Below are 26634 nucleotides of genomic sequence, written 5' to 3'. Positions count from 1 at the left end.
CTCTTGAAGTGTACAGCACAGGCACAAGTTCAGTACTGGGTCTAGTGCAAATTAGTTAATATGCATCCCCTGTAGTATGAAACATACTGAAAATATGGTGCTGCCTTAGAGTCAGAATACTGGCTAATTTAAATCAGTATTGTGTACTTTCCCAGATAGCAGCTCTGCAAGGCCGAAAGGAGGATTCTCCCCAACTCTGCTAATCATATGTCTTTGAAAACTGGAGATACCAGGGATGAATCCAGGCTCATATGAATGTGGAGTGTTGCTCTGTCCCTAAGCTACGGTGTCTCCGGAAAATTTTTTAACTCACTTGGGAAGACAGGCGAACTAATGCCAGTGTACTGGAAGAAGCAAAGATCACCAGTGTTGAAGCAATGATTCTTCAACATCAACTTTGTTGGACTGGTGATGTTGTGCGGATGCCTGATGATCGTCTTCCAATGCAACTACTCTATTCCAAACTTAAAAATTGAAAGCGTAATGCTGGTGGTCAACAAAAGAGGTTTAAAGACTGTCTCAAGGCAAATCTAAAAAAAATGTAGTATAAACACTGACAACTGGGAAACACTGGCCCGCGAGCGCTCCAGTTGGAGAACAGCCTTTACCAAAGGTATCATGGGCTTTGAAGACGCTCGAACTCAGGACGAAAGGGAGAAACGTGCTAAGAGGAAGGCACACTTGGCAAACCCTCACCATGATCAACTCCTACCCAGAAACCTATGTCCCATTGTGGAAGGACGTGTGGATCCAGAATTGGCCTCCACAGTCACTTACACACTCAGTGTTAAAACCGTGTTTATGGAAGACAAGCTTACTTGGCTACGAAGGATCGCCGAAGAAGATATGACGGATGCGCAAATGCTTTTCCAGACAGACCATGCACATTATTTTTGCAAAATATTTATTTAAAAAACTAGAGTAAATATGGCAACAACAGGAAACTTAGATAGCAAAGAACATAAACAAGACGAATCGGCACATCGCTTTTCCCTGTGTTATTTGAAAATAGCTTTTACAATGTTAATGTCAAGTACGCCAAACATCCTGGGTATATTTATAGGTGGGACCTATTTTTGAAACTGCTCAAAACACATCTTGTTTTTTGCCACCACGTTAAGTTAGCAGCTTCCACAAAATGTTGAGCCTCTTCAGCTCTTGCTGAACTGGATGGATGAAGAGGGTCAAACATTTTGCAGGTGTATGGAAACTCTTTCTTTTTTCTTTTTTGGAGGGTGGAGGGAACAAACTCTGTTGGGAAGAAAAAGGACAAAACAGCAACAGCAAGACTAACCAGATGACAGTGGTACCGCCTGTTAAGTGTGTGAAACTGCTGTGTGCAAAAGAACATGCCTGAGACATGTTGTGTACCACCAAGGCTTCAGCAACTTCCTGCATTGCTAAAAAGTGATACTACCATACTCCAATTTCTCTCTCTTTTGTTCTTTTAGAAGGCCAATCACTGAGATCATTAAGAGAAGCAGATTTGTGCGGCTACACACACAAATGCAGCAGAATAAGCTAGTAAAATTTCAGGTTGCAGGTGATAAACAACGTTTCTAAAAGGTCCCACACTCAGACATTAAAAACTCCTGGCAATTGAGAACACTACTATAACAGGGAGATGCTGTGCTAGAACAGGAAGTTATAAGGGTTGTTGTTGTTGTTTTTAAGTGCCCCTCTTGCCGTCTGAAGGAGTACACTGCACTCGAACACCTAAGGAGTCCACCTCCCACATTCTGCATGTGCAAACTGCCTCTTTAAGTCAACTTTGCTGCTTCTCTTCCGATTCCATTATGTTTAAAAAAGGTTTTGCTTGTCAAGAAAAGGGATTCGCCTTCACCTTTTAAAACCTTAAATAATGCTATTTCTTTAAAAAAACAAATCTCCTCCCTTCCTTTCAGAGTAACAGGATCAAATCATCTTAACTGTCCTGTTAACTGTGCTTTAAAAAACTCTGTGGTACAGGCAGGTGGCGGCGGCAGTGAAGGAGAGAATGAGGATAGAAAACAGCCGGTTAAGAAAGAACCCTAAAGTCCCCTTCGGGCATCCCCCACTCACACGATTAACAATTACACAGGTCCCACACAATCGGGGAGCCTGCTCATGTGGAGTTGCCTCCCTGGCACGAACGTCCTTCTCTGTAACATGTGGATGGTGGTGCTGCAATGACCGGGGTACGTGTGTGCCAGGGGGCTGGGGCCCTGTTCTCCCCTCATGCGATTGTTAATAGGGTGTGAGGGAACACCTGAAGAGGGCTACAGTGGAACACCATAAAAATAAAAATAAAAACAGTCAGTGAAACGAAAGACAACAACATGGTCTCAATAATTACATAGAAATATCATGGACAACACGTAGAAATAGTCACATTGATCCCGAGGTTCCCATTGTCTGCAAAAAGGTGTGCTATGGCAGTGTCGAAAACAAGGCAGTCGCAGTTCATAATGGCCGCCGCCACCCCGTCGTGGATGGAGCGCGGGGTCGCCTCCCAAGTCAGCCTCCGCCGGTTGCCGTTCAGTTCGAGTCTGTACGCAAAGTTCTCCGCCTGTTTGCGGGTGCCGATGAGCAGGACGATGGCGAAGAACTGCTGGTGGCCCTCGTACTTCTCCTGCTTCTCCAGAACCAGCATGAAGTGGTGGCCAAAGCAGGACTGCATCATCACCCAGTCCACGGCCCCCGGCAAGTTAATGTCCGTGGCGAGGAAGACGATGTCCTCCCCTTGTAGGGTGGTGATGCTCTTGTGGGCGTGCATGAGGTGCGACATGACGGCTTCCAGCGAGCCCTGCCACTTGCACGAGGCGCCGGGGCATGGGCAGGAGTAAGGGCGGTATTCGCAAATGTCTTCATGCTCCGGTTTTTCTGTATGGTGGAGTGTCAGGGAGCAGCCTGTCGTGGCGTACTGGAAGGAGACAATAAAATAAAATAAAATCAAGGGTGGGCGGGTGGGAAGCACAGCTATAAAGCAGAATTGACGGCTTGCTGCTTGATTTTGGTTTTCAGGGATGAAATCGAATGGACTGAAATACCCTGAAACTAGAGCTTGTCTTATAAGGCACAAACCAAACATTTACGTTTTTTGAATGTAATGGCTGGTCTAAACCATGGCTACCCTCCACCAAATGCCAAGACTACAGGGAACCAGACAGAGGGCCTTCTCGGTAGTGGCGCCTGCTCTGTGGAACGCCCTTCCTTCAGATGTGAAGGAAATAAGCAGCTATCTTTAAAAGACATCTGAAGGCAGCCCTGTTTAGGGAAGTTTTTAATATTTAATGCTGTATTGTTTTTAACGCTCGATTGGGAGCCGCCCAGAGTGGCTGGGGAAACTCAGCCAGATGGGCGGGGTATATATTATTATTATTATTATTATTATTATTATTATTATTATTATTTCTGGATGCCATGTTGAAGACGTGTAACAAAGGTGAGGCTGTGAATTATTATTTCAACCACATTGCTTTCCTCTGACCTTTTGAGTTTCCCCACCACCTGCCCTCTGATCCTTTTTCACTGGATGTGCTAGAGGTTCGACTTGTGGTCTTCTGTCTCCAATGTATGCGCTCTGCCCCCCAATCTGTGGCACCCTCCACAAATCTAAAAGCGCGCGACAGAGGAAGGGAACGCCACACAAGGCTTGCTGGTTTGGGGGCATGAGCCTCGTGCCATGAATGACTTTAGGATTTTAATTCACGAGCGGAGACCGCTTGCTAACGAAGGTTGCAATATCGGTGGGTGTGCGATTACATGAAATTACAACCGTTTTTAATTCAAAGTAAGTGGCAGTTTAAAGACTCCATTTGTTTTTATGGCAAATGTTTAACAGAGCAACAGACTCGACCGATTTCTCAGGCGAAAGCAACTGCCAAAAATTTAGCTCCTCCGGCGACTCCCGTCGCAGCCATCAACTTCACACAAGCGCCGCAGAGCGCAATTAATTTTTAACAACTACTCTGAAATGTTTCACAAGGTCCAGCGCACAGCACCCAATAGTCAACTTTTCAAAAATAAAAACCACATTTGGCCTAAATTCAGATTTAAAAGCCTCACTTGCTGAATGGCATAATACATAAATCACTCTCAGATATAGATATATTAAGGAAAGGTCAGTGATGGTGTCTGTTACTGAACTTGTTGGTCCGAGAGTTTTTAGGAGACCCCCATTTCCCTCCTAGAGCTATAATGCCCAGAGTGGTTTAACCATCAATCCCTCTTCCCATAAAACTCTGGGAATTGTAGCTCCTGCGAGGGGGTTAGAGGCCTCCTAATAACTCTCTGCACCCTTAACAAACTACAGTTCCCAGGATTGGTCACCAACCCGCTTTCAGGCCCAATTTAAGACAACAACAACAACAACAATTTATTATTTGTACCCCGCCCATCTGGCTGGGCTTCCCCAGCCACTCTGGGCAGCTTCCAACGAAGATTAAAAATACATTAAAATGTCACACATTAAAAACTTCCCTGAACAGCCTTCAGATGTCTTCTAAATGTCATGTAGTTGTTTATCTCTTTGACATCTGATGGGGGGCCACTACCGAGAAGGCCCTCTGCCTGGTCCCCTGTAGCTTTGCTTCTCGCAGCGAGGGAACTGCCAGAAGGCCCTTGGCACTGGACCTCAGTGTCCGGGCAGAATGATGGAGGTGGAGATGCTCCTTCAGGTATACTGGGCTGAGGCTGTTTGCGGCTTTAAAGGTCAACACCAACATTTTGATGCTCATGTTACCATTTAAAACCCTAAACAACTTAGGCCCCAAATATGTGGAAGATTGCATCCTTCCCGGCAGATCATCCTGAGTGTTCGCCCTCTGAGGGTGGCTCTCTGGGTAGTTCCACCTTCCTCAGAAGTTCAGTGTGTTGGGGGTGGCCCAGAAGAGGGCATTCTTTGTGGTAGCCCCCAAATTCCCTCTCCTCAGATGTAAGCCTGGCTTTTGGTAAGCGCTGAAGATGCACTTCTATACTCTGGTCTCTGACACTTGAGATGTGTGTTTTCAGGGCCCAGCCTATTCTTGTGACTGTAATCTGTGTTAACTGTTTTTAATTCTGAATTTGAAGGAAGTCAGTTTTCTTACCTAGGCATCCACCTGCAATATGGGGATAATAATGCTGACCTATCTTACAGGGTTGTTGTAAAGATGACTCTGTGTGTGTTTGTGTGCAGTGGTTTGAGCACCTGAGATAAACTAATTATTGTTGTTGTTATCATTCCTGTACCATGTTATATTATGTCCAGTTCTTTCTAACCTAGTAGTTCTCATCCCACATTCAGATGCACCATAACTGCACCCCAGCATTTCCCACTGAGCTTTGTCAGCTAAACAGCATTAGTAATTGTGCCATATATGAAAATCACATTAGCTTTGCTGATGCTGCTAAGGATAATATTACAAAGCTCAACACTAACCTATGTTAACAAAAAGGTGAGAGGCATTATTATTAATTTGCTTCTTGACAATTTCCTGAGATGTCCACTCCTGTGTGTACAACATGCTACATCTCTGTTTGGAACAAGGTGAGCAGATGGGATTTCTTGATCCTGCAAACTCCATGGCAAAGCATGGAAAGGACCGGCCAGTAGGTGAGAACATGTCACTCAGCTCTTGTGTAGTGTTTGCTTGCTGCACAGAAAATCCCGCAAACCCAACAGCTTCAAAGGCACACACAGACCCATAAGAAGTTGTGGCGAGCTTGCTAATGTATAAAAATATTACACAAGGTAAACGGTAAAGGGACCCCTGACCATTAGGTCCAGTCATGGCTGACTCTGGGGTTGTGGCGCTCATCTCGCTTTATTGGCCAAGGGAGCTGGCGTACAGCTTCCGGGTCATGTGGCCAGCATGACTAAGCTGCTTCTGGCGAACCAGAGCAGTGCACGGAAACACCGTTTACCTTCCCGCCGGAGTGGTACCTATTTATCTACCAGCACTTTGATGTGCTTTTGAACTGTTAGGTTGGCAGGAGCAGGGACCGAGCAACGGGAGCTCACCCCGTTGTGGGGATTCAAACCGCCAACCTTCTGATTGGCAAGTCCTAGGCTCTGTGGTTTAACCCACAGCGCCACCCGCGTCCCATTACACAAGGTACAAAAGGTTAAAAGCACGGAAACAGAAGACTTGTGTGAACCATGAGACTTGGGGAATTCTTTCGGGGGAACTCCTATGGGGCCAAATTATCATTGCCAAGACAGACAACTTTTCAAGTTTCTAGACCACGTGGTTGCAATGGAAAAAATTATTTAGCATTTAGATGACAGATGAGAAACAGGCTTTCCCACCTCCAGACACTTTCAACCCATTCTCTCTCTCACCCAGCTCTTTTATAGATTTCCCCTCCGCCCTCGTTTCATTATTTCTAAATGGTAAAGCGACAGGGGGAAATCCAAACGATGCAAATTAACTGTTTTAAGAATATCCACTTGTGAATAATGTATTGTGGGCATAACGTTTCAATTTCCGTGGAATACAGTTCTTTTGGCCCAAGACACACACACACACACAACCTAGATTACAAATCTTATCCTACCCCATTTATCAACAGTTTTAAGAGATTATTTTACAGCCTGGTCAGTGAGCTTTGGAAGCACAAACTGTAAAGTCCCCCTGCAGAGAGAGGGAGGCACATGCTGCAGCAGAGAACCTGCGGGTATCACATACGATATATGTGCAAAAATGAAAGCACAGCAAACTGCAGCAGCCTGCCTGGCCCGCCAGATGGTATCACAGACAGGAACCTTCTGTATTGCAGCAATGTGCTATTGCTAATAATACACAACTGAAACGACCTGCTTTGATGTCACACCCTTTATCAATTCATTATTGCAGCGGGTAATTGTGGCAGTGATTGTGACGTGACTCATCTGCATGGAAGGCTTGATCTAGATAAAGATGTCTAGACAGCTCAGCCCAGGAGAAAAGACCTTTTAGGTTTAGAGACCAAACAAACCAAGGGGCCCATTAAGAGTTTGTGGGCTGTGGTTTCCTTGGAAGACACTGGCGTCCGGGTGATGAGAGAATCGCAGCGTCTCCATATAACTTGGGGGAGGAGGGCGGGGAAAATATGAAGCAGAAATAAACAGGTCCATGTGCTTGGGACACGGACAAGACTTGCCTCTGAGGGCACATTTACATTTCTGGGGGCGGACAAAATTTCTGCGCATTCTTGCATCTGCCACAGCCAGACAGCAAAGCAAGCAGCATTTGAAATGGTGCCAAGCCTCTTACACAGAGGTGGGAATCACTTGAGCAGCAGAAACCAAGAACCAAGCACATTAGTTCTACGGTACTCAGGGACATGTTCATTCTTGCCCCATTTATGCCTGACCGCCTCTAAAATATGCATAACAGCCAATGTTTTATTGCGGAAGTCTCTCATTTCTTTTGCGTATGTCTACAACACATCTCTAAAAAGCTTGCACTGGAAACTTTACTTTGCGCTACCTTATAACATAACCTGTAAACATTACCAGTGTTTTTTTCTGGGTGGGGAAGAGAAGAGAGTGTATCACCCACAACTGGCCTATTTGCACAAGCAACGCAGGAGCCCACATTTAGAGATACAGTGGTACCTCGGGTTACATATGCTTCAGGTTACAGACTCCGCTAACCCAGAAATAGTGCTTCAGGTTAAGAACTTTGCTTCAGGATGAAAACAGAAATTGGGCTCCGGCGGAGCGGCAGCAGTGGGAGGCCCCATTAGCTAAAGTGGTGCTTCAGGTTAAGAACAGTTTCAGGTTAAGTACGGACCTCCGAAACGAATTAAGTACTTAACCTGAGGCACCACTGTACAGTGTTTTAGGGGCATCAATGAGGCCCCTTAATCACCGTCAGTGTCACTGAGGACACTGGGGCATAAATACCCCCCACCCCCAATGCTGCTAACTATTCTGGGGTGCAGCTCTCGGATTGCAAGGCAAAATCGTTTGGGGGTGGGCAAATGGCTTGACCTAGCCCAGATCTCACTGGAAAATGCCAAGGGGGGGATAATAAGTACAAGACAGGACCTTGCATCTCACATGAATCCCTGGCCTGCTGGCCGCTAGATACAAAAACCTTGTTACCGAAACTTGCTCCGAAGCCCCACAAAGCTGAAGGTGGAAAGCTTTAGATCCTGTTAACATCTATGATCTATTTCACCAACTTTTCGATTATTCCAAGTTTCCCTCCGAGATGCATTGTAAGCCACCACCGCGCCACCCCCGGCAATCACCGTTAACTGCAGTCTCAGCAGCTGTATAGGTCAGCACATGCTGAGCTGGGCACATAGCTAATTGCTTGCTTATATTATTAGTTTTGCATTTGTGAAATACTGTTCCCTTACACTACGGTTTTGCTATCGGTTCTAAAATGCAGAAGTTGTCTTCGGCAGTTAACTCACGTAGGTCTGAGCACACGGCAGGACTGCACCCTGCAAGCAAAGATTTTCCATTTGCAGAATCCAGTTACCGTGAGGATTTCGACAAAAGAGAATTTCTAGGTTCTCATCACAGCTACAAAGGGACAGACGCTTACTAAGTGTCAGCAAAAATGGCTGGTGAAATATCGGAAGCCAGAGGAAAACTGAATTGCTGGAAGCAGAACTGTGCAAAGTGAGCACATGTATATACGCTTTTTGAACAAGTCTAGTAAGGTTAAGGGACGTGGGTGGCGCTGTGGTCTAAACCACTGAGCCTAGGGCTTGCTGATCGGAAGGTCGGCGGTTTGAATCCCCACAACAGGGTGAGCTCCCGTTGCTCGGTCCCAGGTCCTGCCAACGGAGTTTCCATGCGCTGCTCTGGTTTCGCCAGAAGCGGCTTAGGCATGCTGTCCACATGACCCAGAAAAACTGTCTGTGGACAAACGCCGGCTCCCTCAGCCAGTAAAGCAAGATGAGCGCCGCAACCCCAGAGTCGTTCGTGACTGGACTTAACTGTCAGGGGTCCTTTACCTTTACCTAGTAAGGTTAACAGGGAGCTGCTTTGAAGAAGGACTGCAAACTATAGTTTGTAGTTAACTCCTGGTCAGCACTAACCAAAGTTTGCATGAATTTGGAACTGAAGGCAAGGTATGTTTAGAACAGCCTCCCCCAACCTGGTGCCCTTCACAGAGCTGTCTTTGGTGGGGCTGAAAGGAGCTGGAGTTCAAAACATCTGGAAGGAACCAGGTTCAGGAAAGCTGATTGAGAACACCTCTGGAAATGGATGAGGGAATCTGCATTTGTGAGAAATAATGGGGACTTGCGTAAGCCCCCAGTATATGCCTGATCCTCCAAATTGTGCTTGTAGCATTGGAATTTGCAATCAAGCAAAGGCACCATTTCCTTAAAAAGAAAAAATAAACACTATTTTCGGAGCAGATACAACTAACATCACATAAATGTTTAGATTTAAATTATTAAAAGGGTTTCTCTGAGCAATGCAATCTGATTTTAATTTTTAAGATGCTTCATTTTGGTTGGTGGGAAATTAAGCATGAACGCTGCTAGGCTTTTCTAAGTTTCTGCTTTTGCCACCTTACACCGTGTTACAATACTGTGGTTTTGTATTTTGAATTGCAGTTTAAAAGTAAGTTATTTAAAAAAAGGAAAGGAGGAAAAAACACACACACCAAAGAAACAAGTCCCAGCCATTCATAATCTTCTAGTTAGTTCCCCCTCTCACTGAAGAGAATTTTCAGTTAAAGCTAACAATAGATTGGAACAATCTGCACCTGGCGAACAATACCGATAATCAGCAGATCTGGGCAAGCCCAAGCCGCTGCTCAGAGACTGAGTGGATGAAGAACAGAAAAGACCGAAGAGGAGGGGGAAGACTATCAGGACTCAAGAGTCAGTGGCAAGTTCAGAATCAGAACTAAGGAGAAGGTCCTGCACAGCCATCAACAATCTAAGCAAAGATCCAATGGAGGAGTCATAGACTGGGGCTGCAAGTGCAATGGGTACCCTCCATATATTCTTGGACTCCCAACTCCCATCAGCCTTACCCAGCTTGGCCAATGGCCAGGAATTATGGGAGAGCACTAAACTGGCTAACCTAAGATACAGTATTCAAGCCACATGGTAAACTCCAGCCGCAGAGGAAATGATAAGATGTAGATGGGCAAATGTCAGATCAAAGGCAGCATCAGGAATAAGCAGTGGCCAACAATAAAAAGGAAGACCAAAATCAATTGCAGCCAATGCCGAAATGGAATAGCATAGGCACAGGAAGGCTATGACCACTGTATCTTTTTCAAGCAGCTAAAAAGCCTGGTGGTGGCTGCAGTGGGTGCTATGCGCATTCAAAACAGGGCCAGAAATGCGCCATGAAGACTATACAGAAAAAGGTGGTTGCAACACATCCTTCACAATATCTCTGTGAGGATGCTATGGGGGGGGGGGGTTTCAGCAATCTTGTTTTCCTATATACAATATTCCTAGGAGGAATGTTGTTTCATCCCATCCCAACACTCTCAGGCTTATCCAGCCACATTTTGAACGCCAGCAGCGAAGTTTCCAGCTGTTCAGAGTAGTTATTACCTGTAAAACAATATAAAAATACCGTATTTTACCATCTATAAGATGCCCCTCCATGTATAAGACACCCCCTATTTTGGGAGACTCCAAATTAAGAAAACATCCCTCAGCACTAACTGTGTATAAGATGAGCCCCAATTGTAAACCTAATTTTTTGGTAAACCCCCCCCCCCCTAGTCTTATACACGAAAAAATACAGTATATATTAATAGGCAGCCCCCAAACCACCGCCTAAGTACTTTTTCCAATTTTTTTAAAAGAAATATGCCCATTAATATGGAAACGAAACGAACACGTAAAGATGACATGAGCTGATGCCTCCATACCTAACTGCAGCTTCCATATGTACAAGGGGAGTAAGTATTCAGGTTGCACCTGGACAATGGGAGTGTCTGTAGTCTAATCTGAACACTCATTTACCATCAACAAGAGTCTTGGGTTTTGCAGAGCACTCTCTGCTCCTCCCTCCACCTTGCTGATAACGTCATCTATGACATGGGTGCTCCATGCAATTCTCTCGCATGAAGGCCAGGTGTAGATAAATGACAGCTGTGTTTGCTTGAACAGTGGAAATTCAGGTATTTCCACTATGATCTGCTATACTGTATTCCAGTCTTGTTCCTAAGAGGCACCCACATTGTGTGGCAGATTAGGATAAAAGAGCCAGTGGCTTCAGAGTTGTGCAGGGACACAACTGTAAATACTAATAAATAATATTTATTAGTGTAGAACTGTAAATAATAAATACCTCTTTGGCTAACTGACATCAATGCCCTTTAAAAATGTGTTGTGAAAGGGGATTATTGGGTTGTTTTTATTATGTATGTTCTGTTTTTTATACTGTGATTTTATGTAGTGAACCGCCCTGAGATCTATGGGTATAGGATGGTATGCAAATTTTAACAACAACAACAACTGTAGCTTTATAAAGACTCTGTCCACTGAACTATGAAGATCATCACCCAAGATCAGGAAAGCAACTCTGAACTAAAGCAGAAGTCTAGATATATAGGCAAATATAATTTATATGGATTGTGGGGAAAAAGAAAAAAGTTGGTGTGATTGCAATCCCATCTTTCCTCCGAGGTGTTTTTTGCAGCCTGACACCAGACACTGCAAGGTGGCGGCATCCCCCCTCCAAGCCAAGTACACAAAAGGACTAACAACAAAGCCCCACAACCCCAGATGAAGACAAAGAATGAGTCATTTTGGCTTTCCAGGAGCCGCTGCAGTCAGCACATGCTGGGACTAGGCCTGGGGGTTATATCAATGTACAGTGGTGCCTCGCAAGACGAAATTAATCCGTTCCACGAGTCTCTTCGTCTTGCGGTTTTTTCGTCTTGCGAAGCACGGCTATTAGCGGCTTAGCGGCTTTAAGAAAACGGAAACAAACTCGCAAGACGTTTTGTCTTGCGAAGCAAGCCCATAGGGAAATTCGTCTTGTGGAACGACTAAAAAAATGGAAAACTCTTTTGTCTAGCGAGTTTTCCGTCTTGCGAGGCATTCGTCTTGCGGGGCACCACTGTATCACCCATCACCAGTATGAGGAGCAGACCGTAGTGTCAACTTCACTCAGCGGTATATCGCTGGTGAACCCGCCACCGCTCCCGGGTCCCTCTGCTAGCAGCATCCGCTAGAGTTCCTTCCTCCAGTGGCGCTGTTAGCAGAGGGGCTCGGGAGCGGTGGCAGTCTCACCAGCGACATATCCCTGAGTGAAACCACCATCACACTCTGCCCTCATTGATGCAGAGGGAGAACAACCCGGGCGCCAATACAGTGGTACCTCAGGTTAAGAACTTAATTCGTTCTGGAGGTCCGTTCTTAACCTGAGATTGTTCTTAACCTGAGGTACCACTTTAGCTAATGGGGCCTCCTGCTGCTGCTGCACGATTTCTGTTCTCATCCTGAAGCAAAGTTCTTAACCCGAGGTACTATTTCTGGGTTAGCGGAGTCTGTAACCTGAAGCGTCTGTAACCTGAAGCGTCTGTAACCCGAGGTACCACTGTACAGCTTGTTCCTCCTTCTGCATCTTTAAACTGCTTGACTGAGTACAGTGGTACCTCTGATTACGTACTTAATTCGTTCTGGAGGTCCGTTCTTAACTTGAGGTACCACTTTAGCTTATGGGGCCAACAACTGCTGCCACGCGGCCACTGCGCGATTTCTGTTCTCATCCTGAAGCAAAGTTCTTAACCCAAGGTACTATTTCTGGGTTAGTGGAGTCTGTAACCTAAAGCATATGTAACCCAAGGTACCACTGTATGCAGCTGCCCTTACCTCAGTTGAGCAGTTAAAGGAGCCCCCAGTCCGGCACTGGCTTCTGCAAGCCAGCAGTGGGCTGGGGGCTCCGCGAAACTGCTCAGCTGAGGGGAGCGTGGTTAGCGCTCCCACAGCCAGCAGCGATGCTCTGCCGGCTTGCCTGTGAGCAGGGGGAGTGCTGGGGCTGTCTCAGCTGGGGAGGGGGAGCCAAACAAGCTGCGTTGTCCCAGCCTGCGTGCGCCCTGGTGAAATGGCCTCAGTTCCTGAGATGAGAGCTGGGGAAGTTTCACCAGGTGCCTCGCAGGCAGAGGCCAATGCAGCTTGCTTTTTCAACGTCATGGTACATCACCAAACTGTGATGTTTGGCTGGCAACACACCGCAATGTTGAAAAGCTGATATCGCCCAGCTCTAGCTGGGACAATCAGTGCAGACTACTATTTCATTTGTATTCTCTGCTGCTCTTAAGCAACACCACCTGATTCATGCAAAAGCAGTGCAATTCCTTACCAACATGGTCTGCTGCAATCCGGGGTCTCGCTCCAAATCCTACCTAGCAAACTCCATTCTAAAGAACCCAAACCCCAGCCTTGTAATTAACAGCCCCAGGCTTGTTCCCAACTCATTCATTAAAATCAATCAAAGAACTAAAAATAGAACTGGTTCCCGTCCCTCCCCATCATATTTGTCATCAGCGATTCTAGAAAACAAACCTTGATCCTGCCTCTTATCACACCTTTTAAGTCTTATTTGATCATTATAAAACAGGCGCAAGCATCTATTAATGCAGTCAGACAATGGCTAGTCAGAGGCAGGGAAGCAGCAAGCTAGTGATTCATTTTGATATTATTTTGAGAAGAACGAAAGGTGAACTAGCTTTGCATCACTGAGACCAACAAAGTAAAATAGTATGCTCGGAGAAAGGGAAAAAATTAATGAAGCGAGCCTACTAGTGATTGGGATTAAAAGCACACACAGCATGTACATTTCTGCTATTTAAAGAATTGGCCACCATCAGGTCTCTCATGACCTCAACTCCTAACAAGACAACAGCCGCACGCTAGTAAATGTCTACTTGCCATAAACCATGCAAATGTCTTCTCTAAATATCTAAAACTGCCTAATACATTGAGTAGTTGTCCCCAGGCCAGTCACCTTTGAACCAATTCTTAGGAGAAGTTGACATCTCTCCCCTTCCCTTCCTATTCTCCAAAAGCAGAATTTGGAGATTACACAGCAATGTTAAGAATGACCAACTAACTGTCAGGAAGCTTAGCACGAGACACCATCAAGCTCGTGAAGAGCAATAATATACCCATTTTACAGGCAATACCACTAAGTATCAGACTTCAGTGGTTTGCCACAATATGAAGGCATTGCAGAGAGGATAATCAAAGCCTTCTGTTCCATACTCTCTGGCAACATGAAAGCTGTCACTCTAGGAAGGGAGAAAGGAGCCCACTATTGTCCAAGTACAGTCATACCTCTAGTTGCGTTAGGTTCATGTTGCAGATTTTTGGGTTGCAAATGCGGCAAACCTGGAAGTGTATACTTCCGAGTTTTGCTGAGTGCGCAGAAGCGTTCTATGCGCTTTGCGCAGGAGTGCTCTATTGCGTCACGCACATGCGCAGTAGCGGCGCACTACTTATGGACTTTTCGTGGTGCGAACGGCACCCCGGAACAGAACGCGTCTGTAATTAGAGGTACCACTGTAGCAGGAGCGGAAAAGGTGCTGAGTGGGACAAATTGAAAAGCATGGGAGAGAAAGCAAAGTGGCCAATTCCATCCCTAACTTAGCCAGAAGTCAAATAACACTGGCTATACCAATTCTGCACATTCCTCTGGGTCAGAGGAACAGGGCGGGTAACACTTCTGGCCAATCCAGTCGCTAACTCAGATATTCGATGAATGAATAATCTAATAACTGCCCTCTTCTCAGCACTGTGCAAGCAACTCTGCAGAAACCCTTAGACACTGGGGGAAAAAATCCAGCAAATGCACTGTTTGTGTGAAAAGAGGATTATTCAACCACAGGGGTCAGCAACCTTTTTCAGCCGTGAGCCGGTCCACCGTCCCTCAGACCATGTGAGGGACTGGACTATATTTTGAAGAAAAAAAGAAAGAAAAAAGAACGAATTCCTATGCCCCACAAATAACCCAGAGATGCATTTTAAATAAAAGCACACATTCTACTCATGTAAAAACATTAGGCAGGTCCCACAAATAACCCAGAGATGCATTTTAAATAAAAGGACATATTCTACTCATGTAAAAACACACTGACTGAGAAGGCGATTCAGCCGGATCCGGCCCCCGGGCCTTAGGTTGCCTACCCCTGGTCAAGCAGGTTAGTTTTACACTTCCACAAAGTTACTTAGGCTGCCACCCTAACCCACTCTACCTGGGAGTAAGCCCCACTGAAGTCACCAGGGCTTACTTCTGAGTAACACTTGAACTGTTATTGGAAAACTTTTCTTTTTCATGCCCTCTATTCCTCCCTCTCACCCTAGCGATCACTCATGCCACCCATTCTTGAAACAAAACCAAGACACTACTGTACAGCCCATTAAAATCAATAGCAGCTTTGCCATCGATTTCAGTGGGAAATGGACTGTGCCCATTTGTTTACATGTTGGAGGGGTGGGGCAAAGAGAAATCCATTAAGCAATTTCCCCTTCCAGCTGCCAAACAAACCTGCAGTTGCTTGTTTTGGATTAGCAAAGCCTCCCCATAATTGCAGATGATAATATTCCCCTATCATATGAGCAATGACAATTAAATTGCAAAGGCAACCCTTACAGTAGAGTTCAAACACAATTAAGGTAGCATCCTGAAAATCAATTGATTGGTATCTTTAATTGTTTTAAAGTTTCTTCCCGCACCCTTTGTGGTGGTGTTGATTCCTGGGACAGCACTTCTATAGAGCTGGCCCAGGCAGGAGATGGGGTAAGAGAGGATGCTTATCTTGAACATGCTAAATCCTAATTACTATGCTAAACAGAGATGGGCCCATACCCTGTCCTTGTGCTCAGGTAGGCTGAAGGCAGACAATACACTCAGACAGCTGAAGGTGGCAACAATGAAGACACCACTATGAATGTTCTTGTTTATTTCCTCCCACTGCCATCTCTGGCCAAACAGGTTTTGCGAAAGATGCAAAAAACCAAAGCATTTGTTTATTATTATTCTTTGCAAACCTTCCAGCAGATGGCAGTGATCTCGGTAAGAGTGGAAGATGCAAGGAAGGATGCTTCTATCCCATGCCAGGTTCGACTCTCTCAAAAAGCCACTGCCGTGCTGAAAAAGTGGGGAGGAACCACAGCTGAGTGACATTGCACATGATATACATGATAACTGTCCCAGGTTCGGTACCTATCACTGTCTGTTAAAAGGATCAGGAACGATCCCCAACTGCTACCTTGGACAGCTACTGCCAGTCATGAGTAGACAATGCCAGCCAGCCCACAAGGATAAGCAGCCAGACCTGGTATAAGCAGCTTCCTATGGATCTGAAACCGTATCGCTAGTTGCTCCATTTCCTAATGTTTCTGGTGCATATGGAGCACAGCTCAGTGAGAGAACGTGTCCTTTCCAGACAGCATCTCTATGTAGCATTGTCTAGGTAAAGGTAAAGGGACCCCTGACCATTAGGTCCAATTGTGACTGACTCTGGGGTTGCGGCGCACATCTCGCTTTATTGGCCGAGGGTGCCGGCGTACAGCTTCCGGGTCATGTGGCCAGCATGACTAAGCCGCTTCTGGCGAACCAGGGCAGCGCACAGAAACGCCTTTTACCTTCCCGCCAGAGCGGTACCTATTTATCTACTTGCACTTTGGCGTGCTTTCGAACTGCTAAGTTGGCAGGAGCAGGGACCGAGCAATGGGAGCTCACTCCATCGCGGGGATTCGAACCACCAACCTTCCGATCGACAAGCCCTAGGCTCTGTGGTTTAACCCACAGCGCCACCCGTGCTGTCTATCTGTGTCTAAAATCCTGCAGTGCAGACCAGTCATGGGCAATCTGGCCCACAAGCCACTGGATCTTGCAAAGTGCTGTGCCTTTGCCCTCATAGGAATACCTAACATCTCAGTCCTCCATTCAGGCAAAAGGCATTCTCAGAGTTCAAGGGCACATTCCAGGCAGGCAAAGGAGGATGCAGAGCAGGGCTGGTGCGGCTCGGGGTGTGTGCGTGGCCTGTGAAGGGCCCCAAGGGCCAGATAGAGAACCCATAAAAGCCTGGAGGGCCGCATTGGCCCAAAGTCCTGAAACTGCCCATCTCCAGACTAGATGATTAAACACAATTTCGTCATCAGATGACAACCCACATTACAAAACTTCCCGGTCACCTATCGTTTCCATGGTAATTCTCCTAGAACAGGAAAAGCCTGCATTAAATGTACTTCTGTTGACCTTTAACAGCAACCGGCTAGAAAGGTCAGGCCACTGACTAGTCATGTGCTAAGATACTCTTTTTCTGTTTGAAGGTTGTTGACTTGCTAGACCTGGACGATGTTGACATGACTTTAGTGCCTTGATTTTTATTCTATTTCTTTCTTTCTTATCACTTCCATTTAACCTGCTGTACAGTCTGACAATTTCCACACAGCCCCACATACAGCGCATGACAGTAATCGAGGCAGAAGGTGATGGGGGCATGGACAACTGAGACCAGGCTATCCCAATCTAGTAATGGCCATAGCTAGTGAATTCGCTGAAGTTGGACATAAGCACTTCCAGCCACAGAAGCCATTTGAAGCTGGAATCCAGGAGTACGCCCAGACTATGAACTTGTTCCTTCAGAGGGAGTGGAACCCCTCCCAAAACAGGTTCTACACATAATTCCCAGACATGGGAACCACCTCCCCCCACCCACCCACAGTACTTACATCTTATCAGAATTCATCCTGAGTTTATTAGCTCCCACCCAGCCCTTCACTGCCTCCAGACACCGGTCCAACACCTTCAGAGTTTCTCCTGACTCAGATGGCACCATGCTCCAAATCCCAAGATCCCATGAATTTCAGATAGATGCCAAACAGCACAGGAGACAGAACAGACCTTTTCTGGGACCCCACAGCCACGCTGCTGAGCAACAATCTCCTTGCCCTGCTTTCTGGAAGCAACCTTGCTGATAGCAGTGCAACCACTGAAACATAATACCTTCAACTACCACCTCCCTGGGTCACTGCAGAAGAACTCCACGGTCAACATTCTCAAAAGCCAATGAAAGCATAACCAACAAGGCTGTACTTTCTCTCATCTCTTCCTGGATAGAGGTCATCACTCGGGGCAACCAAGGCTGTTCTGGTGCGAAGTGAAAGACAAACCCTTTTTGGCACCTATGAAATACCTTGCCAACTTCACTGTCGCTAAAGGCATCACACAAACACTTCTTCATTAAGTCAGGCATTTTAGAACATTTTTATTGTCTTACTCTCTTGACTTCAAGCACGCTCTTGTCCGCTGGTTGCTTTGTATGCCTGTGCCATTGTTTTACTTATTTAGCGTTTAAAAACCATCCTGAAACCACTGATGGAAAGGCAGAGTGATCCGAACAAAAGGAAGCCGGAATAATGGATGCTGGGGTAAACTATGCTGGTGTAACATACCCCTATTCCAATCTTTGATCACCACCAGCAGCAGACTTTGGGCTCCAAAATTTCAGCAGCACCCTGTGCGATGCTAAAATCTGACACAAACACCCTGCCTGCCTCTCACGCTCCGTTCTGCATAATTGTTGTGGTGCTTCCTGCAGTGTGGCACCGGTCATGCTACCCTAAAGCTGCCTCTGCTGCCAGTTGAGCTAGCCAGAGCCTGGCAGAGGGAAAACAAGCCTTTAAAACAGTTTGACCTGGGCCACCCTTTTGGCCAGTGTTAACTTCTGATGGGTTGCTAGGTCATGTTTGGAACAGAAGTCTCCCCTGCCCCGTCATGACTACCCCCCAAACCTCTAAAATGGCCCCTTTTCAGGACTTAACCCAGCCTCAGCTCAGACGGCTATGACTGAGCCCCAAGATAAGGTAGGATGGTAGTGCTTTGATTTTTATTCTATTCCCCCCCCCCTTTTTGATGGCATATCTTCAGCCTAGCCAGGATGCGAGACCCAGTTCCAACTGAACCCAGGCTCAGCCTGAGACCTGCTATTCCCAACTCTCCTCATCCCTGTTGGACCATGGGCTTGGATTGCTCCCTTCAACAAAATATAGATAAAACAAAATATGTACTCTAGGATGTCTCACAATGCTGCATTTGTAGGGTGCGCAAATCAACTACACAATGTATGAAGTGTCCCCAGGTTATGCCAATCGACTCTGTATGACACCTAACTTTCAGCGCAGCCCTATGCATTTTGACTCAGAAGTAAGTCCTGTTTTGTCCTATGGGGCTTACCCCTAGGTAAGTGGGCTTAGGACTGTAGCTCCAGGCTCTAACTCCCAGATGTCCAGGTTCCACTATGTACTGCATAAATTTCTAATGCTACAATGGATCCTCTTCTGGTGACCTTTGATCTAAGTTTTGGAAATGAAAAATGAAAAAAAGGATTCATGCACCTGCTGCCCTTATGAGCTGACCCCACTTTTGTGGCCAACCTTTCCGCTTGCCCCTTGAAACAACTGTGACATACACACTCTCCTACCCAAACTAAGGCAATTCTAGTTTTGAGGCAGCAATTATATGTGTGCTTACCAGGCAGCAAACTTCTCTAAATAGAGCAGGTCTCACTTCCATGTAAACACATAGGATTGCTCTGCAAATTCCAAGAACACACCAATTTTACATGCTAACCATATTATAAACTATGCATTTAATGCTGCCAAAGCTGTAAAAGGTTTGGGTTAGAAAAGAAAATAAGTACTGCATAGGTTTTCATTTCCATTCCCCTGCCCTCAGAAAAAGAAGTTTTTCCCTTTCAAACTTTCTGGGAATTTTACATCCTATCTATGTAATATTTGGGAATCATTATGTATATGGCATGGCTTCATTGCAGACACATAGCATAGGTGGCTTGTGATGATGTGGAGATTCTCCATGCAATATGTTGATTCTGAAAAATGCACATTTCAAACATGCAGGTTTTAGTGACTTCCACAGGGAAGCATATCATGTTTTAATCTAATACTGGTCTTCAACTACAGTTTCGTGATTACCATTTGTTTCTCTGTGTAGAATCTAAATTCAAAACTCTGAACTGTGAGCACTTGTTCTGAGCAACTTGTGATCCACTAAACCAAACATAGCCTACAAGACATGTACGGTGGTCCAATAGGAACACAATAAACCTCCGGATTTTGCTGCTGGCCTGTTACTGCAAAGCAGCAGAGTTGTTGGGACACTTGGCAGATCACACCAGATACCCAATGGGATACGTTTGGCTTGGTAGGTCACACACTAATGAGGAAGCCCCCAAATTCATTGGCAGAGGACATGCTTAATGTGGGGAAAATCTGAGGTTCAGGATATCTGCCATTTCTGGATAGGGCGAGTGGGAGTCCCCTGTCGGAAACTGGAAAGCCACAGCCACACAGTGCAGACCAGCCTAATTCAAGAGGACACAACTTTATATGTACGAACCTCTTCATTGCTTTATCCCATCTCCCATCCTTGTTACACCTAGCTCAACACTGTCACCAGCCTCCCACAAGCTGTATCCGATTACAACTCCCATCAGCCCCAGTCAGGATGACAAACATTCAGGGATGATGAAAGTCGTAGTACAACACCTGGAGCGCCCCAGGATGAGGAAGGCCGATGCATCGAACTAAATGAACTAACAGTCTGACTTGGTATCAAGTTGGCATCCTGCAATGTTCAGGCCTGGAATGAAGATGCTGCCAGCTACTCCGTCAGACCATTTGGCCCCTCTTTGTCCAGGACGGACTCCTCTTGACTGGCAGCAAGTCTCCAGGGTGGGTTTTATCCCGGCCCTGCTACCTGAAATCCCAGGACTGGACCTGGTGCCTTCTGTAAGCACACTCTATGACAGTGTCCCTTAAATCTAAGAACTAGGTGCTCTTTTGCAGTACTATTCCCAAAACAGCATAAGAAAGGAGCGGTTTTCCCTAAACGCCTCCTTCCTCTCAAAAAAACAACCCTGGTTGAATTATAGTGGAACTGACTCCCTCGGGAGGTGCTGGACTCTAGTTCCTCGCAGGCTTTTAAGCAGCGGTTGGCTGGCCATCTGTCATGGATGCCTTAGTTCAGATTTCTGCATTGCAAGGGGTTGGACTGGATGACCCTTGGGGTCCCTTTCAACTCTCTATGACAGTATCAGTGGTTCAATGCAGCAACCCTCTATTTCCGCAAGTTTAATTTTTGCTTTTGCAACTGGAGCCCTTCCGATGGAGACTGTTAACGCGGGCGACATGGTCGCTTCCAGCCTTGCTTTTCATCAACACGACCTTAAGATCTGTGTCAATGTCATTTTAGAATGGTTTAGAGTGCATATTGATCAGCCTAAACCTGCGCCTTGGGAGCGAAACCGACACCGGTATATCTAGTTTAAGGGAGACAAGGGCCTAAAGATTGGCACTGATAGAAAGCTTGGGTGGAAACAGCTCTTCTCTCTGCCAGCTGCCACCTCGGGTTTATCTTTGTTAGCGTGCTTCCAAACAGCCTCTCCCCCCTAAAAACTCACACTGATTGAGAAAAAAGGGTGGGAACATTTAAAAGAAAAAGGCTGTAAATGGTACCACCACCAGATATGGGATGTCGATGCTGTTCCTTCTTTGTGCAACCCACGCTCATTTTTCTAAGTCCATACGGACTAGCAATTAGCTATACTCATTCCATTCGTGAAATTGGGTGGTCAAGGGCCGACGGCTTAGGAGTGAAACGGGGTCATCCCATAATAAGCCCTGAACAGGATCATTCCTCTTGGAGGGTAGGGATATGCTGCAACCATTTTTGCTAATAATAATCACAAAGCACAAGGATCAGCACCGTCCCAGTATAGGCTGCAGGTGCCCTTAAGCTCCAGTCCTGCCCCCTTCCACAACAGCAAAAGACGTCATCAACAGAACCCCCAGCCTCTGACTGGATGCAGAGGAGCTCTGTGGCTTCGGACATACCAATATGGGAAGTTCCTGAGCTCCCGGCTCGATATTTTAGGGGATGCAAACATGTTTCATCAGCAAAAGTATATCGGGGGGGGGGGGGGAATGTCTCTGCAGAGGTAACGTGCGAAGTTGGATTGTAAAGGAGAATCAGGTGTGTACACCTTTCTGCACCCAACCAATTCTCCTTTGCACACACTTCCATTCCCCAGCTGCCTGCAACCGAACCATGCAGGATAAAAAAAAAAAGGTGGAAAAACTTGTTGATGGGGGGAATCACCCCTCCCCACATCCCCCTGGTCTGCCCCTTCTCCCCTGCACGTATCCCTGCCAACTAACACACCAGAACCCAACTTGTCTCTCACTCTGTCAAGTTCTGCCTTTCAGGTTGAGTCAGAAGTGTGAAAGGAGGAGGAGGGAAAGGTACCACATTTCATGGGCCTTTGCACACATCTCTGCCATGTTTAGACCAATGCCCCAATTCCCCTAGCGCACAGCGCAGACTAACAGGGACTGCATTAGCACCAATGTGTTTCAATTAACCGAGACACTTGGCAAGGTTCCCTACATGGGAGTCAAGAATCTATTGACTGACTGAGCTATCCATCTCTGGCCTCCCCGTTAAAAAAACCCTCCTGTTTTACTAATCCAGGTACTGCTAAAGAGTTTCCAAATCATTTCCAAACTTTTATGCTCCCTTAGATCTCCACTCCTCAGCATAGCTGTCAACTTTTCCCTTTTTTAAAGGGAAATTCCCTTATTCTGAATAGGATTCCTCACATGAAACAGGAAAAGTTGACAGCTATGCTCCTCAGTGGCCACTATTTTTGAATTATACATCTGGTGTAACATAGCATACGCTCTCAAGTGTAAGCAGGGATGAGGTATAACTATGACATGAGCTAATAATAATAATAATAATGAGAGATTTTAAAATCTGTGTGTTCTTTCAAGTGCTCCAAGCTCTTCACATACATTTATACCAGGGATCCTTACAACTAAAGTAGGATAATACTCCATATTGCAAGATATTAGGGAGCAAAACTGAGAAATACTGGCTTGGGTACAGCCCTGGCACAGGTCAGGTGTAAAAGCCAGGAGCTCTCTGGCCCCAGTCTCTTGACAACAATGCACCAGAACAAATAACAACAGAGCATCTGCATTCTTGACAGGACCATGGACACTGTTTACTGTTGTGGATGCACGCAAGACCCCACACTTCTTCTGTAGCTTGAAGAGTAATGGGGTTATGTCTAAAGGCTGCTTGGAATAGTGGTTTGGACTTAAAGGTGGCGGAGGCAGAATTACAGACGCAGGTGCATCTTACATTAAAATGAAAACGGTCTCTGAGAATCAGCTCCACAGAAAAAATGGCACTTCGTATTTGTTTCTCATGAGGAGTGAGTTAGTGGGAAGCGGGGGTGTGCTCACGGGGTTCGCCCCAATACTTTCCAGTAGGGTATGGAAAATTTCAGAGAGCTAGCTTTTAAAATAACACCTGGATCACCACAACCTCAAGCCCCGCTGCTTCCCTCGACCCAGCCCCCTCTCCCCGCCCACCTTTCCGGCGGCTGTGCCGGTTGCTGCCTGCAACCTGCCCTTCCTTACCTTGCAAGGGAAGAGGACGGCCGAGGCCACTTTTTCCATGGCCAGGTTCCTGATGCTGGGGGTCAAGGATCCCCGGCACGTGGGGCAGCAGCTCAGCTTCTGCCGGCATTGGTTGCACACCAGGTGCCCGGCCTGGCACTGCAGGATCGGGGGCAGCACATAGTCGAAGCAAACCGGGCACTCGAAAAGCGAGGTCAGCTCGTGGTGCTGAGGCGAGACCGGCCCGCCGCTGCCTTCGCCTCCTCCAGGGCTGGAGATCACAGCGGCCGCGGCGGAGACCGCGGAGGAACCGGCCCCGGCGGCGGAGATGGTGGCGACGGCGGCGTTGGCGGCGGCGGCAGGGGCAGCAGCCGGCGACGGGGTGTGCTGCTGCTGCTTGCCGCAGGGTTTGCTAGCGCTGGGTCCGGCGGAGGACGGGCGGCTCATCTCGGTCGGGACAAACCATCGAACGGCGGGCACCGAGCTGATTCGCTCCCCGAAACCCCGCAGGCCCCCGCCAGCGAGACTCAAAACAACAACAGCGCCCGTTTCCCTGGAGCTGCTGCTCCTCGGAGAGCCCGGCCGGGCCTCGCCTCCGCGCCGCGGGAGAGCGCGAGCGTTCCAAAGTGTGTGCGAGCGTTCCAAAAGAGAAGCCCCGACGTTCCACCGGGCCAGCTCAGCGTTCTAAGCCGCTCCTCCGCCCCCGGCGGCCCTTCCGCTCCTCCCCCGGGCAAAGCGCGCGTGGTTCCTTCTCAAATCGCCCCCCCCCCCACGCACGCCGTCCCTCCCCGGAACATTAATCTGACGCAAGAAAGAGAGGCAGGGGGTGGTGTAGAGTCGCAGCCTGCTCCCGAAGCCGATGCTGGCTCCTACTGAGCATGCCCTTGGTCTTTGCTGATGGCAAGGCGGAGACTTCGGAGGGGGGGGGGAGAGAGATAGATAGATAGAAAGAGAGAGAGAATGGGCGGGAGCGAAGAAAGAAGGAGGAAATCGGTGCCCTCTCTCTCCTTTTCCCCGCCACAATCTGCTCCTGGAGATTCTCGCGGAGGCACCCCCCCCCCCTAAAATTAAAATTAAAAAAAAAAACAGCGGCCGCTGAAGGCGAGAGAAAAAAGGGGGAGTGGAGATGGGCACGCGCGCACATGGAAGCTTCTTCACTCTATTGTTCAATGGCGTACCAGAGCCAGGATAGGCGCTCCGGCCCGCCATCTGCTGGGCATGGAACTCACTTCTTCGCCCGAGCCAATAATAGGTCCACAACAGAGCGCGCTGCTTCTCTTTGGAGAGAACCCATCGCTGTGTTGTACCTCCAAGAAGCTGGAGGAAGCAATGCTTCTGAATACCAGTTGCTGGGAAACCTCGCTGGATTAGGTGGGCCGCCGGCCTGACCAGCAGGGCAGTTATTCTTGTGTTCTGAAGGAGGCTTTCCAAAGAAAATGTTGTGATAAGGAGCGCACGGATCCGTTCAGGATCCCCACTGGACACAATGGCATTTACTTTCAAGATAATATGCACATAGGATAGCTGCACTGGACCTGCTGTTTCTATTGATCTTACCCAGCAGTTGGGGACTTGGCTGTCTCTTCCACAGCACAGACATTAGTAGCAGTCTATAAAGTAAATATTTACCTATTTATTTATTAAATTTATATTCTGCCCATCATCTCAAGATCAAAGGGTGGTTTACAGCGTAAAAATGCAAAATGGGAACACAAAATACATAAACAAACCCCAATAACCCACCCTACAAGCACATTTAAAAGGCCATTGATTGTTTAATTAGCCAACAGCTTAATTAAAGGAATTATTCCACAAGCAGGGAGCCACCACCCATAAATACTGAAGCACAACTCAGAATGTCCAGTTCATTCTGGACATTTTAATCTACCTGTTCAAGCTGTTTTAAGATATAAGAATTTCCAGTCCTGGGGGAAATGCAAACATTTCCCCCCACCCACTCCAGCTGAATTTCCAGTGGCAGGAGAAAAACAGGGACTTAAAAAAAAAAAAAAAAGCCTTTCTAATGTTTCAAGAATCAAGTCCAACAAATCTATAAGCAACTATATCGTTGGCAGAGGTCCTGTCAGTGGGCCAGATTCATTCTTGCTGGCACAATATTGTGCCAATGAAACATGCATGTTAACTAATATATACCAGATTTTCCAATGCAGAGTACAGGATATCACAGACAGACACTCCTGCGTCCCAGTTTGGAGCAAGAGGAAGGAATCAGTTCTGCATTGGCAGAACTGGTAAACACAGACAAGGCGGCAGGTTTGCAAATTGCTCAGTGGGGCGGGATTCAGTTTACATTCAGCCCCCAACTAAAATGGAGGGGAAAGCCTTCATTTTAGCAGAAGAAGAGAAGAGTTTGGATTTGATATCCCGCCTTTCACTCCCTTTAAGGAGTCTCAAAGCGGCTAACATTCTCCTTTCCCTTCCTCCCCCACAACAAACACTCTGTGAGGTGAGTGGGGCTGAGAGACTTCAGAGAAGTGTGACTAGCCCAAGGTCACCCAGCAGCTGCATGTGGAGGAGCGAAGACACGAACCCGGTTCCCCAGATTACGAGACTACCGCTCTTAACCACTACACCACACTGGCTGCAACAGGTCGTAAGGGGTTTGCATTGGACTTCTGGGTGACAATGGCGACAAGTATGGCTTCTTGTCCTTGAGTTCCGTGGTGTGTTCTAAAAAGGTAAAGGTAAAGGGACCCCTGACCATTAGGTCCAGTCGTGGACAACTCTGGGGTTGTGGCGCTCATCTCGCTTTACTGGCCGAGGGAGCCGGCGTACAGCTTCCGGGTCATGTGGCCAGCATGACTAAGCTGCTTCTGGCAAACCAGAGCAGCACACGGAAACACCGTTTACCTTCCCGCCAGACCTATTTATCTACGTGCACTTTGACGTGCAACGGGAGCTCACCCCGTCACGGGGATTCGAACCACGACCCTCTGATCAGCAAGTCCTAGGCTCTGTGGTTTAACCCACAGCGCCACCCGTGTCCATAGTATGTTCTAGTTTTCATTAAACACACACACACACACACAACCCCACAACTTGAATAGTTTTTAAATTGCAAAGGCAGTTGGCTCAGCAGTTAACTTTAATTACTCCATACAGGCAAGGAGCATACCTGTTTTGTTTGTTTTATTTCTATATGGGCTTAAAAACCATATATTTTAATTGGAGGACAGGAGCGGAAAGAGCAGCTGTTTTGACTGGGCGTTTTTAACTGATATGAAACTGATA

The 26634-nt window shown here is 46.9% G+C and overlaps 1 protein-coding gene across 1 annotated transcript; it reads right to left on the bottom strand.

The window, feature by feature from the left end:
• Positions 1-887: 887 nt before the first annotated feature.
• On the bottom strand, positions 888-24155 carry SIAH2 (siah E3 ubiquitin protein ligase 2). Its single transcript, XM_081008282.1, has 2 exons — positions 23404-24155; positions 888-2902 (listed from the first exon to the last, which is right to left on the bottom strand). The coding sequence occupies exons 1-2, from the start codon at positions 23827-23829 to the stop codon at positions 2345-2347; spliced, it is 984 nt and encodes a 327-aa protein (XP_080864408.1). The 5' UTR covers positions 23830-24155; the 3' UTR covers positions 888-2344.
• Positions 24156-26634: the final 2479 nt, after the last annotated feature.

The sequence above is a fragment of the Podarcis pityusensis genome (assembly GCF_964106645.2).
Source record: "Podarcis pityusensis genome assembly, chromosome: 5".
Taxonomy (NCBI): domain Eukaryota; kingdom Metazoa; phylum Chordata; class Lepidosauria; order Squamata; family Lacertidae; genus Podarcis; species Podarcis pityusensis.
This window is presented reverse-complemented; position numbering and strand designations above follow the sequence as displayed.

Coding starts and splice junctions, on each gene's coding strand:
- SIAH2 (XM_081008282.1), bottom strand. CDS start 23,829: ATGAGCCGCCCGTCCTCCGCCGGACCCAGCGCTAGCAAACCCTGCGGC. Junction 2,903..23,403: donor CCGTCCTCTTCCCTTGCAAG/GTAAGGAAGGGC, acceptor GTCTCCTTCCAG/TACGCCACGACAGGCTGCTC.